The following is a 14,754-nucleotide window of genomic DNA, read 5'->3' as shown; positions in this document are numbered from 1 at the left end:
ATTTTACCAGTATTTTATATCTCACAACAATGACCATTTCCGCAACACATCTAATTGTTTGTACGTTAAATAAGTACCGTACACTCCGCTTGGTAGGTTGTGGTAGTACGCCTTGTGCCCAGGCTGTGAGCCGCAGTGTAACCTAGAAGAAGAACGTGTTTATACAGCTTTCGATTTGAGGGCTACAGCGGGGAAAAGGAAAACACCAAGAACGCAACGCTGCAAGCAAATATTGTACTTTTTACTTCACTACAATTATTTGACAGCTTTAGTTACTAGTGACTTTTCGGATGACAGAATTTTTCATACCCATCCTGTCCAGTGAAAACCATGTATCTCCAAATGTGGTGATTTTGAAGTGTTCCTTTTATGGTTTGAGACAATTATCCTACTTCTTAAACTAAATAAACAATTTAAAACCCTCTCGGATTAGCTGGAAAATAAATCATCACAGAGCTGAAAACAGGGCTGTTTTTCACAGCTCACGAAAAGTTGACTTTTTAGAGATACGTGGTTCTCACAGGACAGCAACGTTACAAGCATATGATGATCTTATAGAATATGATGCATTGCTGTAGAATAAACTACATTAAATGTGTGGGTAATATTAGCTCAACCATAAACATCTACAGTAGTAAAATGCAACATACACATTAATGCAGCAGTAATATTAATTTCAGAAACATCATATATAACAGTAAAGTGCTGACAGGGACCATTTTAGTGGACAGTGAGTACTTTTACTTTTGATACTTTAAAGTACATTTAGCTGATAATACTTGAATGCAGGAATTTTACTTGTAGTGGAGTATTTTCACAGTGTGGTATTAGTACATTTACTTAAGTAAAGGATCTGAATACCTCTTCCTCCACTGCTGCTCTGGCAAAGCCTTCAGGCCCCGGTACCATTCATCAGACTACCACCATACAGTTTTATTTTCATCAATTAGAAGATAGTTAATGTGCACTGAATATTTCAGTAATTCAAACTCAGTGTATACTGTAGTCTAGTTTGTTGATTTCTTTTGCAGCAGTAATGGTATTATTTTTTAGAGGTATTAAAAAGGTCTTAAAAGTCATTAAATTTGTACTTAAAATGTGCAGATACCCTGCTGACATATCATCACTTTTTAAGTTGTTACGGCAAACAGTTGCCTGTTTACACATTCAGCAGTTTTTGTATTTTAATTGATTTGGTTTGTGATCAACTGATGAATGTAAGTCCAATATTGACTCTGCTTTTAGCTCGGTTTTGCTCACCGACATCTTTAGCTACTAAATGCTCCACTATGTTCACCAGCTAGTCGCTAACTTTGTCAGCTGTTTAATGCTGGGCATGTAGCATACGGTGGGTTTATCAAAGTCTAATACAACAGTTGCCTGCTGCGTCTAGAAACAACACTATGAGTGGGTGAGTGTGAACCAAGACAGTAAAGTTGCGGCCCGGATAGCTAAACAATGAGCTGAAAATCACTGTCACGATACATTGTTATTATAAAAATATCGATTATAGCCCCTTAATAATCCACATATATTAAGATATTAGATATTCCTCAACCATGTATGCATTGAAGCACACTTTTTTAATGAATGTTTCAGGCTCACTATATGAAATTTGTGAAGCAAAAGTTTTCCTTTCATGTGTTGTTTGTTTATTGGGCTTGTTACTGTTTCAGTGTGTTACTGTGGTTACAAACAGCAGGCTGTTAAGAAACTTTGTGGTGAGTGTGTAAATTTAGAACAGTGATTGAGCCAAACAACATACATTAAACAGTTTAAATACACCTACTCTGTCAAATCAGGTATGAATACTTACCCAGAACGAAGTATAAAAGTATGTAAAGCCCAGCCTACTAAGTTGCACAGGCAAGATGGGGAAAAAATTGATTATTATAATACCATACCTTAAAAAAGACAAAAGGAACTAACAAACATGTCTTTCTTAAGGAGGAACAGTCCTACACAGCCTTATAGTGGTGGAAAATCAGAAGGCAGGTAGCAGGGCACTTGAATTAACAGATAAAACCATCTTTTATTGAAGCAAATGACCTGCATGCCCCAAGAGGCTTTCATCAGGATATTGGTTTGCAGTTGCACACTGCAGAAAGCATGCACATGCACCTCAGGAGCTATTTATATTGTGCCTTGGTATCCCTCTTCGAAAGTCAGCATGGGCCGTCATAGTCAAAGATCAACTCTGAACATACAGTATATTAGGTTAATGATTATGTACATGTAAAAATCTGTACCTTAAATATTCTGAGCATCAAACATGTGTGTTATATTATACATTTTATTTTGTTTATAGGCCTTTTTGTAAAGCAGTTAGTAAAGTACAGCACTGATGTGATAGTAAAAGAGTAATATTACGGAATGTAACTAAGGGAAGTGCTGTTCTGATGCTAGACCTGCTGTTGCTATGCAACTATTGGAAACCCATTTAAAGTTGAAGTAGTCATAATTTTAACTTTGAGCGCTCTATATGTCATTAGTATCCTGATACTACCCTTCTCTCAGCACTTGTACATCCTTTCTTTCTTTTAGTGAGCGGTGATGATGACAGGTTTCAACATATACAAATATATGAGTAATGAAGTCAAACTGAAAGACAGATGAAGCCTCAGCAGAACATTTAAATGAACAAGGATGTTTTTCTAGTTGACTCCATTGAGTCATTCAAGGTGCTGTTGTCATGATGGACGTATTTATTCCATTCAGTGCTGCAAGAGGATCACAGCTGTCCTAGTTTTAGTTGCTTTTCATGTTCCTGATCAAATGTCCTTTGAATGAAAATACTGTCAATGGAAATCACAAAGAATCCCAAGGTTTCCCAGTGCAGCAAGCTTTGTTTCTTAATGATGTAACTAACCAGAGATCTGACTGACAGTTTTCAGCTGCAGCAGAGAGACTCTGTGTGTTAAGTAGTCTCAGGAACAGTTTTTTCTGCATGTTATGGTGTAAGAGCAACAGAGGAGAGCTATCGCATTGGAGAACAGACGGAGAAAAAACGCTATTGCAGAACTAATTATAGATTAGACCATTTTAAACATACTGAGCAAAAACTTCACTCTAGGCTCCGCATAGAACTCATTATGAGCTAATCATGCTTGTCACATAGCTCTCCTACTCTAGGAACGACAAGACTTGAGTTCCCACATCAAACAGCTACACTGTCACTACACACGTCTAAGCATACTGAGGAACTGACGTCTGTGCAACTACTGGGCCTGAATGATAGGTGGAATACCATTAATTCTTACAGTGTGGAAATAACAGGCCAGTTCGTGTTGAATGTGGATCGTAGCATCAGATGATGGTGATCTTTGTTTCTTTTTCAGTTCTGAAGATACAGACGTCTTTTTCATGATAGTTTTTCTTAGAGCTCCTTCTTAAAGCATGCGTTTATATGAAACACAGACAGACTTTGAGGTATTTGGCTTGCATGTATGCAGTAGGTGGGTTCCATCAGTTGGCCGTGGCTTTTTTGGCTTCTATATCACACCAACTGAAAAACTAAAACAGTTTGATCCTGTTGATTTAAACCGGCAATAACTGTTTTTTTTTGGCCACTTGGTTGCAGTGGAAACAAGTTGTTAACATAACATTGACATATCACCTTTTAAGTTGATATGGCAAACTTGTTAGCAAACAGAATTTAGGGAGCAACATTATCGTTCATTTGCAGTCGTGTTTCTGTCCATCTGGCGAATTTAAGTCCAATATTCACTCTCTTTTAGCTCTGTTTTGGGTCTCTACCAACTCCTGAGGGAAATATCTGGCTCTTTAGCTGCTAAATGCTCCACGTATGTTCACCAGCTTGTTGAAGGAAGTGTTCAGTGGGTTTTTAGAGCTTTTTCACTGAAAACAACGCTATGAGAGCGGTGAGACTGAACCAAAACAGTAAAGTTGCCGGGCAGTTAAACAATGAGCTGAAACTGACTGTAGGTCCATCACTTTGAACGAACAATCACAGATCCTGCTTCTGAAACACAATCAGTTCCTGTGTAGTCACCCCATAATCTCACTTATTTTTTCTATAACTCGGTGCCTGTACCCTGCATTTAAACCTTTTTTTAAAATGTTTTGCTCATTTTGCAGCAGGTCTACGCTTCCAGGGTTTAATTAGACATCACTCCAGCAAAAACCCTCCCCCCCGCCCTCCCTGTTACTTCCTTTCCAAACTCCTTCAGGTTAATCAAATGAGCACTTTGGAAACAGACTTGTGAGGCGTAAAACAGCATTAGAGCTGGAAAATGAGTATTTAACGAAATTCCTTTCTGCTATAATCTGACACTAGATGCTCAAAGTCTAGCATCCCTTCCTGCATTGTTTGAAAGCACCAGTGGTATTTGTGCTTGTGGCCAGTGTTGGGGAGAATGCCAGCTAGCATGTTTATTAGCTGTTTTACAGTGTGTGTGTGTGTGTGTGTGTGTGTGTGTGTGTGTGTGTATGGGGATATACAGTGTGCATAAAGCAAGCCTTGATGTGTGATGGTTAGCTAGCTTGCCAGGATGAAAGCCTGGTGTGTTGACTTCCAAGATTTAAAATGTTAATATAGAAAATATTTACAATCGGGATTAGGTCTTTTTCTTTTTTCCTTTTCTTGTGAACTGATTAACACACACAAACACTTGCATTTCCTTAATCTCCCCACCCATGTGGCCTACATCCAAATATACATATCTGCTAGCCTTGTTGGGTTTTGCTCACTCACTATGCTGGACTAATTTGTGTAACTACATTTAGATTTCTCTTGCTTTATTTCATTGTGTGCAGCTCTTTGCTTTGCGGTGTCCCATTTTATTCACATAGTTCACATGTTCACATGTTCTTGTCCCTTTTTAGCTGTTAGAGTCCACAGACGTAAAGGAAGATGCAGTCCTCTGCTGTTCTATGGAGGTATGGACCACACACACATAGTTAATACTTGTGTCTTTGATTGAAGCAAAAGGAAGATTTGAAATGTGTGTAAGAGCCATGCAACAAAATTAAATATAGTAAAACATCTAAAATCTAATCTAAACAAATGTATGTGAGAAGGAAATTCCAACAGCATAAAAATAGACCTATTGAAACCCATAAAGCCCATGTTTTATTTAAATGCACAGTACTGTAGCAACTGTGTTTATAACAATCTCAAACACACATCTTAGATATTCTAAAGTCTCCTGAGGGTTGTGAATAATAAAGTAGTGCAGGTGAATGTAAGTAGAATTATGGATTAAATCAGACTTGGGTCATTGTACAAGAGCAGAAAGCTCTCGCCAGCGATGATGTGAAAATAAGACAGAGGTAAAACAACAGAAAGAGCAAAGACAGGTGAGCACTGGTTGGCAAACAAATCCCAGATGCTCACAAACACACCTACATCCTTTGCAGTCTTGATTACTTACCAGCAGGCTCTCTCTCACACACACACACACACACACACACACACACAGCTCTATGGCCAGAGGGTGTGTGAACCTCTGCTGTCTGACTATATCCACAGTAACAAGGTGCCAGACGTTGTGTTTCACTCCCAGTAAGGGACACGCACACTTTCTCTGACCTGTCATCCTCTATCCTTTTTTCTCTCCTCCAGTTGCAGAGCATGGGGCGTCTCCTGGAAGAGCAGCTCCCAGAGATGATGACAGAGCTTCTAGCAGCCGTCAGGGACAAGATGCTTTGTCCGGCCGAATCTCAGCTGACCCGCTCTCTCCTCATGGAGGTCATCGAGCTGCATGCACATCGCTGGAGCCCCCTGGAGGCTCTCACCACCCAATACTACAACCGTACCATCCAAAAGCTCACCACCACTGCCTAGGTGCCAGCTTCCCCAGGAGGAAAGAAGACAAGCTACCCTGACACCCAGAGGAAACATTTTCGAGTTGAGCATCAATCTGCTCCTCTAGTTTTACCAAAACAGAGGAATTTAATAATAACGTCACTCTCTTACCTAAATAAATACATGCTTAACGTGGGTATTGAACTTAACTGTACAATTCGATCATTTCTCCACGATAGGCGACCACTACCACAAACAAACCAGACACTATCTACCAAACTGGTGGCCTTGAGCCATCAACGCAACACTACATGTGGCGTTCAAACAAGGAAAAGTGTATTCTACCCACATTCGAGAAAACAGTAACGTATATATGACCTGTAGGGGCGTGCTTAGCCACACAGTCCGGGAGTTCGCCTGGCTGTGTCTGCTGAGGGATAAAGGAGGGAACAGACAAGAGAGGGGTCACACAGGGGAGAGGAGGAGAGGGCAGCAGCCTGCCCGTAGGGAATAGAGAGATCCGTACCCAAAGATGAATGGGGGGGTCCGTGTCAGTCTCTTCATTGTGTTCATTTCCCCACCACCCTCCCCTTCTCTCTGTCCCTTTCTCCTCCCCCCTCCTCTGTCTCTCCGTCAGCCCCTGGGGTCTGTGTGGCTGATAAAAGAGAGAGGAGGAGGAGGAGGCGGCAGGGAGTAGACACGGTGCTGTCTGTCTGGGCTGTCTGCCCCACCGGGCCAGGGACCAGGTCAAAGGGCCTTGCTGTGGAGCTCCCCAACTCCCACAGCTACTCCCTGCCTTTGTCTCCCCCAACTCTCCACCACCACACACCCCAGCAGGAAGCCTTTTTGTGGGGATGAGACAGCGGGCCTGCTGGGCCGGGCTGGGCTGACGATAAGGATCAGGCTGGCTACAGTAGGGTGGCAGATGGCTACTTGAGTCCATGTGAGACGACACACTCCTAACACAACCCTCTGGCACCCCTGCTCAGGCCATTGTCACCAATAGATGCAGTAGAAATATTGCAGTGGTGGGGGGGGGGCAGCTTTAGAAAAGCATTAAAATAGACACTGCTGATAATTCTTTTGTTTTTGTCCTACAGGGGAATATCTCTTCTCCTCTGTTAAGCATGTCCATGCTTTGTTAACCACATTGTTGATATTATTTTTTTAATCATTTAGTGTTTTCATTGTTTTGTTTCATTTTGAAGTCTTGTTTTTATGGTAAAATGTATGTATGAGGTATTAGTGGTAGGCCTTATTGCACAGGTTTGATTTGTTTTGCACTGTTTTGAGGCGATTTGCTTTAAATAAAAAAAAAAAAGGCTAAAGTTTGAATTTGAATCAGTGCTTGTAGATTAATATTTTATTCTCAGTAGTGAGAGAAAATGGGTTGAGCAGTTTTAACAGACTGGTGGCCTTGTCAGTTATCCATTTTTATAGGAGCTCTCTTGTTTCAGGGCCTGCAGGGCCTGAGGCAGCAGAGGGCACGCTGAGGACTGAACAGTACTTATTCACATCATTCTGTTGCTGAAGAAAAAACATATTTGAAGAGGGGAAAAAAGTGATGTGAAAAAAAAAATCAAGCATGGGACACAGAGAAAAGGAAGTGAAATGCTTCTTTAAAACATTCTCCTACTCAAGCCATTCTTTGCAGTGGACGTTTTGCAAGTGTTTAATAAACTGTATTTGATCTTGCTTTGTTTTTGAGAAAAAAATGACAACTATTAACCTGTGTATTTGAAGATGACAATGATGAAAAGAAGAAATCTTATTGTATCACCTCATTAGCTAGTCATATGTGACCCTTATTCCAGCTAACGTGTGAACTATGATATTGACGTACCAAGCCAATCATGTACCATTTGTAAATGGGCTCTATATATAATCTGCATACAGTATATTTACAAGTATTTAAAAACATTTGAAATAGAGGGAGATAGTGCAACAGGAACACAGGAAAACTGTGGTTGTATGGTTAGAAGTTGGCCTCCCCATGCATTTCTATCAGGAACTATCTCATTGTTTGGGAGTAGGCACACACACACACCACACACACATACATGCACATACATGCACATGCATACACATACTTAGTTTCCCATTGAATCTCTGTGGGCAGTTTTAAGTGTTTTTATATTATTTTCTCTGTCTTGCATCAAGAATTAAGATCATGTGTGGTAGAAACACACCCCAGAAGATTAGTTAGATGAGAAGGGTGATGTAAAGCTCACAAATGTTTTTGGAGGTGCAGGCTGGTCGTCTGTAAGTGTGTTTCTGCTTAAGAACTGATTTGTTGTATTTTTTATTTTTTTGTTGTTTTTATTTTATTTCTAGGTTTCTATTTAAATTATATTTAGCTCATTTATATATATATATTTTCCCATCTGGTGGGTCTGACATCTGAGACAGTTGTGATACCTAGCTTGCTGGCAAGTGTGTAAGTGTGGTATTACTGTGTTTTAGTTTATGAAAAGAAAAAACAAAACCCATCGGTGAGTTTCCATTATGCAAAGAGCGACTCGCTCTCACAGCAGATGGGGGCAGGTGGGGATCGCCCCCCTCGTCTGTGGCACTGGAGCCTCCCCACCCCGCGTGCCCTTAGACCCCTCTGCTCGGGTCACATGACTCACTCGACGATTGAATGAGACGCACCTTCATTTGCATATTCTCATAAATATTGAAAAACGAGGCTCCGGTCGGCGCACACATTGGCAATAGTGGGTCATCTGTGAGCTCTTGTTTTGTTTTCTAAGCAACTGAAAAATAAACTAACAAGAAAAAAAAATAAAAGATGTGATGGAATAAACTGTGGTGTGTTTTTTCTGTCTGCTCACTTTACAACAGTCACATGGAAGTCAGTGTGGTATCATGCAGATATTCAGACATCAGAAAAGAAACTGGCACACGCTGTTTCCTCTGCCATTACCAGATAGACTGTAACTAATCTTGGCACCACAGTAGGTCATTATACTAACAATTCATACATGTGCACACTGGAACTCATCTACACGTCTTCGCCTTTACATCGTCACACATTAAACAGACCACGTTTCAGAATTTTAATAACCATGTGTTTGTGTGTTGCAGCACGTCCTTGGCCAGTGATTTGCCTTTGGATAGCCCTGACACATGCCTGGGGCTCCCCAACTGTGGGCGTCCCAATGGGAGCTCTGTGTCGGGGTTGCCTCCCACCCCGTCCCTAGAACCAATAGGACGTCCTTCAGCACTTGTCCACATCAATCAACATAATCCCGTGTGTCAGAATATTTAAATACACTTGACAGTGTGAAACACACTTTGAATTTGCCATCAACACCATTAGAAGCTGTTTTCTGATTCTCTGTTGTGTCCTTGACAGAGATGGCTTCATGACGATGGTTTTGTTTCATTTAGAATCATAATACGTGTAAGCTTCTCTTTTTAACACAATACACACAGAGATAATAGGGAAGATACAGTAATAGACCAACTCATGCAGCAAAAGCAGTGTAGAGAAAGAAAAAAATCATTCCGCTGATGAAGTGGAAGAAGAGAGGGAGAAAAGTAAATGGGAGGAAATGGTGACAAAGTGAAATAAATGTAAGATGAGATGAAGTGAGGAAACATATAGATATATATAGAAATTACTGAATCTTGGGACAGTATGGGGGAGCTTACTGAGGAATAAATGCACATGCTGGAAGAAAGACAGAGGCCCTGGCTGACAATTAGCATCACGATTAATTTGGCTCTGTGCAGTGAAAACAGACAGTTGAACAGGGATGTTAGCCCTGAGGGATAATTTCTTGTTGGTTGGCTATGCTGCTGGAGCCTGAACTGGTAAGATACAGTAGCTGTGTCTCCAATTTAGAATCAGATCACATTGAGACAAGATGGTGTTATTTGTCTGCAATTGACACAATGAGGGAAAAATTAAGAGACTTATTGACTGATGGATGGAAGAAAGAACTGTAGGCTATATGGATTGATGTAGGCTCTTTTTATTGTTGAAGTTTCAAATCAAAATCTTTGCAAGGTTAATGGTGTGGACTAGAGCTGAAACAATTAGTCAATCAAAAGAAAATTAATCAGACGATTTTGACAATCATTTCGAGCAAAAGCCACTGAAATTCTTCTTTAAACAATATCTTTAATATTTCTTAACAGAAACTCGGGACTCTCCCAAATAACGCAACATGTATATAGGTTTATGTTATGGCCACAAGTTTTAATTATTTCAACTTTGTTTCTGAGAAATCAGGTTTTGTCCGTTATTTTGGCGTCTAAACACTACAATACCCATGAGCCTCGGCTGCCGTTGCTAGAAGAAGCTAGTCAGGATGTGATTCAGAGTGGTAGTGAATTTAAAACGTTCCATCGTTGAATTTGTGAATAAAACACAGCACCATAGTTGCCAAGTTCATCCATAATTGACCCAGAATCCAAAAGTGAACTGATTTCAGCTGCAGATTGTATTATCTGTTTTCTCAACACTGTAATGTTAAACTTCAGCTTGCTCTTAATGGCACACATAACAGTATTTTATGCTCAGTCACTGGATGTTTCTTGCCAAAATGCATCTTGGGAGTCATAGTTCTTCTAACCCTACTTTTTTTATGTATTCAAACTTGAACTTTTGACTTTTATCCAAGACCCAGATATTTCCTAGCGAAGTTGTTAATATTTTTTGTGATGGACATTTTTCACAATATTTTGACATTTCTTAAACTAAACAATTAATCCCTTTATCGAGAAAATTAATCGGGGATTAATCGATGATGAAAATAATTGTTAGTTGTAGCCCTAATATGGACTACAGGAGTAAATTTAATCATGCGTGCTTCATGGCATCATATTATGACTTGAGCCTTGCCTGCTTTCTCTGCTGGCATTGATGGATGAATGGATTTGTGTGTATGTGTGTGCAGGGTGACTCACACCAGTACCGTCCCATTGTTTGAGCCAGACAAAAGCAGGCTGCATCTCAGTTGGCCTTGATGACGAACCAAAGACGAGGAGGGAGGACACTCACATTAAGATAACTGCTTACACACTCAAACACACTCACACACAAACTTAAACAACATAAGCGCCAGCAGATCCTGTGTGTGGATGCGTCTCGTATTTCAGTCTGATGGCTCACACATTGTGTTTTTTAGACCTTTATTTTTTTGCGCGTGCCCTCCCGTCTGCACAGTGTGCGTCTTTCTGTGTTTGATCAGCATCACAAACAAACTAGAGGAGAATACTGCAGAATCTATTCTGTTTGGTCAGGAGGCCAGAGGCCAGATATTGTGTAAAACAAAGTGGAGTTAAAACAACAGAAGCTTCCCCAGATGTTTTCCTACAGTATGCTTTGCTGTGGGAGAAATCAATAACTGTGGGCTACGAAGTGGTTTTAGCTCGCTCTCTTGACCTTTCCATCTCGGCAGCAGCTACTGTACTGTAGTTTATTCCACTGCCCAAAACACAGATTCTATCTCAACTATATTTGGATTCAGACATTTTAGTTGACCATCATGTACTGATTCTGGAGTCTAATGTGGATCTCTGGACTGCAATTATTTATTAATAGTACATTTAGTACCACTATTTCTTTATGGCTGCTTCCAAATTAAATCTTCTAGTCATTTCCACCTATATACCTCTACATTTTGCCATTTACTCGGTATGGAATACTACTAATTTTTCATTGTTTACAAAATACATTTACTGTGTCAAACTGAGCCTGACATTATCTGTTGTCCTGGCTAAAATAAAGCCTAATTCAACAGACCAAGTTATGACAGTAAAATATGGGAAGTTTTTTATATTTGGCTTCTCTGTTGGTTGTGTGTATGTAGTAGTGTTGTTGCTGTTGTTACCTTTATGTGTTGTTTATTGACCCCACCCTCGTAATAAAGTGCTGATTGATATTAAAAACAGTCAGCTGCGTCTTAATAAAACACCAGAATATAAAGAGATGGTACAAACTTAATGACTAGGATAAACGTAAAAGTATTGGTGCTTAGATACAACAGCCCACACACACACACAAAATATCAAATCAAAATGGAGTTTTTCGAGGAAAAGTAAAACGTGATCCCTACCAGAGCGGAAACTGGAAATCTGTATTCCTGCTTCCTGGACTGGCAGTGGAGGAAATGATGTCATGACCTGCCCACTTCCTGAATGAACTGTTTCAGTGGCCCTTTTGGTGGAGAACCTGCTGAGTCTGTAAATCAACCAAATTATTGGTTTCTGGGGTTGCGAATGGATCGCATCATCATTCATTAATTTGCACCATCTGATACTGGCCTAAAAAGGATTAATAATCAAATTCAGACACCTATAAGCACCTCCATTCAACAATATCATAAGCAAATATAACCAACATCAAGGCACGGCAATTCACCGATAGCTTAGATGGCAACAGAATCAAGCATCTTCAGAGATACATTTATCAAAAACAACTGTCTATATGTCTATATCTGAGGGAAGAAGAGACTATGCCGGCAAGAAGAAGAATAAAAATAAATTTTGATTTACACATTAGTGATTAGATATGTTTATATCATTGCAAAAAAGTAATTTTTTCTTCTAATTGAGTCCTGAGTCTTATTTTCTTAAAACATATGAAAAAGCTGCCAGTGCAGTAAGTAAATTTGACCTCTTTCTGGTACAAATCAACTTAATATCAGAATTTTCCAGAATCAAGTGTAATTTTTCTTGATTCAAGTGAAACAATCTGCCCTAATCTGTCGTGTTTCAAGATACATTTATAGAAAATTCTAGAAACAGGTTAATTTGTATCAATAGGTTTAACTAATTATTCTGCATTATAAAACAAGACTAAGAGTCTACAGCCATGCTAACTGCTCTGTGAGGCTGTACTGAGACACAGTGGTGCTTTGAGCTAAATGCTAAATTCAGCTTGTTAACATGCTCACAATGACCATGCTAACATGCTGAAGTTTAGCATGTATAATGATTACCATGTTCACCGCCTTAGTTTAGCATGTTAGCAAGCATGCTAACATTTGGTAATTAGCGCTAAACACAAAGTACAGCAGAGGCTGATGGGAATGACATAAGTTTTGAAGGTATTTGGTCATAAACCAAAATATTATGTGAGTTAGAAATTTCACCCTCACCATGAATACATTCTAAACCATCTTATGGTGCCTTCAGTCACTATGGTCCTGCTCTCTACCTACTCTCTAAAACCACATGAACTAAGGTCTGCTACAACAGGGTCTTCAGGGACCATGTGACTCCAGGATGTGTTCTTGTTAAAGGCTCGTGATAAAAATGAACATACATTATATGAACAATAGTGTATAGGAGTGACGCACTAGCCATTTCAGCCAAATGAATGCATAACACACCTACAACATTATTTTTGCTGCAGAAATGTGAATTGCACACTTTCATGTATGCCAGTGACAGGTTTTAAAAACAGCTTGTTTTTAGGTGAGGAAACATTACACATGCTCCAACAACAAGGTTGTTCAGGAGCATGTGTACCCTTGCAGTGGCCTGGCTGAGAAGTGTGCTCCAGTAGGCTATTCTCACTTTGTTGCTGCCAGCAGCAACATACACTGCCAACGTCAACAGACGGATCTCATACAGGGAGAGGAGAGGAGAACGAAGGTGAGGTGAAAATAAAGAAAATGAAGAAACTTCAGACACTGAAACTAGAGAGTTTCACAGAGAGGAATCAGTAGTTTATGTACAGAGAAAACACCGGAGGGGAATCATTAGATCATTCGCTCTCTCTCTCTCTGCCTTTATCTCTCTTACAAGGTTCATCTCGGCTAAATGCTGTAATTTATGAGGAATGGCGTGTGTGTGTGTGTCATTTCCGAGCCTGACCAGACCAGCCACCCATAAGTGTGTCTTCCTTTGTGGCTGACAAGCCGACGTGAGCAAAGCTTCCGCTGTGAGCTGCACTCAGTGACTGATCATTCAAGCAGAAATCAACATACAAACACACACACACGTGTACACCATAATTAGAGATGGGAAAGGGACATGGGTAACATCAGCAGAGCCTCTGCTGCTCACTGGAGCAGAAGTGAACTGTACACACACACACACACAGTAGCCATTGGAGGTCAACGGAAGTGTCCGCAGACAAGCAGCAGGAAGTAACACCTGATGTCTTTGTTGCCAGGCCCCCACCTAGCGACTGTCATTGTGGCAACCTGCTGTGACAAGCACGACCTTGTTGCTAGGCAACCTGAACTTCTGCCACTGATAGTCGGAAAGTTCTGTGGTGAGAGCAAATCTGAGGAAGAAGTAGAGAGGACTGGATTCAGACGTTCATGAAAAGTAAAAAAAAAAAAAAAAAAGGGAATAAAAACACTAAGAAGCTAAGAAGTACATGAAGGTCTGTGGACAGCTTATCAAAGAAAGCAGTGAAGCACAAAAACAGCAAAGACTGACATTTCAGCCTGAGTGTGTCTTCACCAAAACTGCTACATCTGTCTGCCTTCTCCTGCTTTTGATTTGTGAGGTGGCATGCTGTGCAAGTGTTCCCAGTATACTGTGTGTGTAAACACACATAAAAGAGCTCAGCGCAGGGTCAGTGGATCACATGGACTCTTGTAGAAGACACTGCTGAAATGAATGCACCTCATCTACACAACCAGCTATATCAAACTCCTCCATGCAGAGAACCCTGCATGTATATGTTATGTCAAGTGAGCCCTGCTCGGATGGGAGCTCTTCTGATCCACCAGGATCTACAGGATCTGGAGAAATTGTTTAGAAAAAATCATGTCTGGACCACTTTGCTCAGCCAGTTGTCATGGTGAAACAGATGCATGTTTTTGTATCCACAAATTCAATTACACCTTTTATAATAATAATATGATGATGATGAATAAGGTTCCGTTTTTTCAAGGATTCCAGGATTTTTCAATTCCTACATTGTATATTTGAATGTGCTGTAGGCCCGAAGCTACACTGATAATTTTACATATAAACTGACAAATCCAGAGCCATGTTTATACAGAAGTGGTAAG

General features: G+C 40.2%; 1 protein-coding gene and 1 long non-coding RNA gene across 3 annotated transcripts in view; one reads left to right on the top strand and one right to left on the bottom strand.

Annotated features, from left to right (window-relative positions):
* ctif (CBP80/20-dependent translation initiation factor) overlaps positions 1-8,573 on the top strand; it is a 53,674-nt gene extending 45,101 nt beyond the window's left edge. For both annotated transcript variants that reach the window (XM_044173701.1, XM_044173700.1), the window contains 2 exons: positions 4,846-4,899; positions 5,585-8,573. In XM_044173701.1, coding sequence (XP_044029636.1) covers positions 4,846-4,899; positions 5,585-5,806 — 276 coding nt within the window. In that variant the 3' untranslated portion in view covers positions 5,807-8,573. The remainder of the gene's footprint in view (positions 1-4,845; positions 4,900-5,584) is intronic.
* The window catches only part of LOC122865366, a 71,000-nt gene that overhangs the window by 22,080 nt on the left and 34,166 nt on the right, over positions 1-14,754 (bottom strand). The window lies entirely within an intron of this gene.

The sequence above is a fragment of the Siniperca chuatsi genome, linkage group LG18 (assembly GCF_020085105.1).
Source record: "Siniperca chuatsi isolate FFG_IHB_CAS linkage group LG18, ASM2008510v1, whole genome shotgun sequence".
Lineage (NCBI taxonomy): Eukaryota > Metazoa > Chordata > Actinopteri > Centrarchiformes > Sinipercidae > Siniperca > Siniperca chuatsi.
This window is presented reverse-complemented; position numbering and strand designations above follow the sequence as displayed.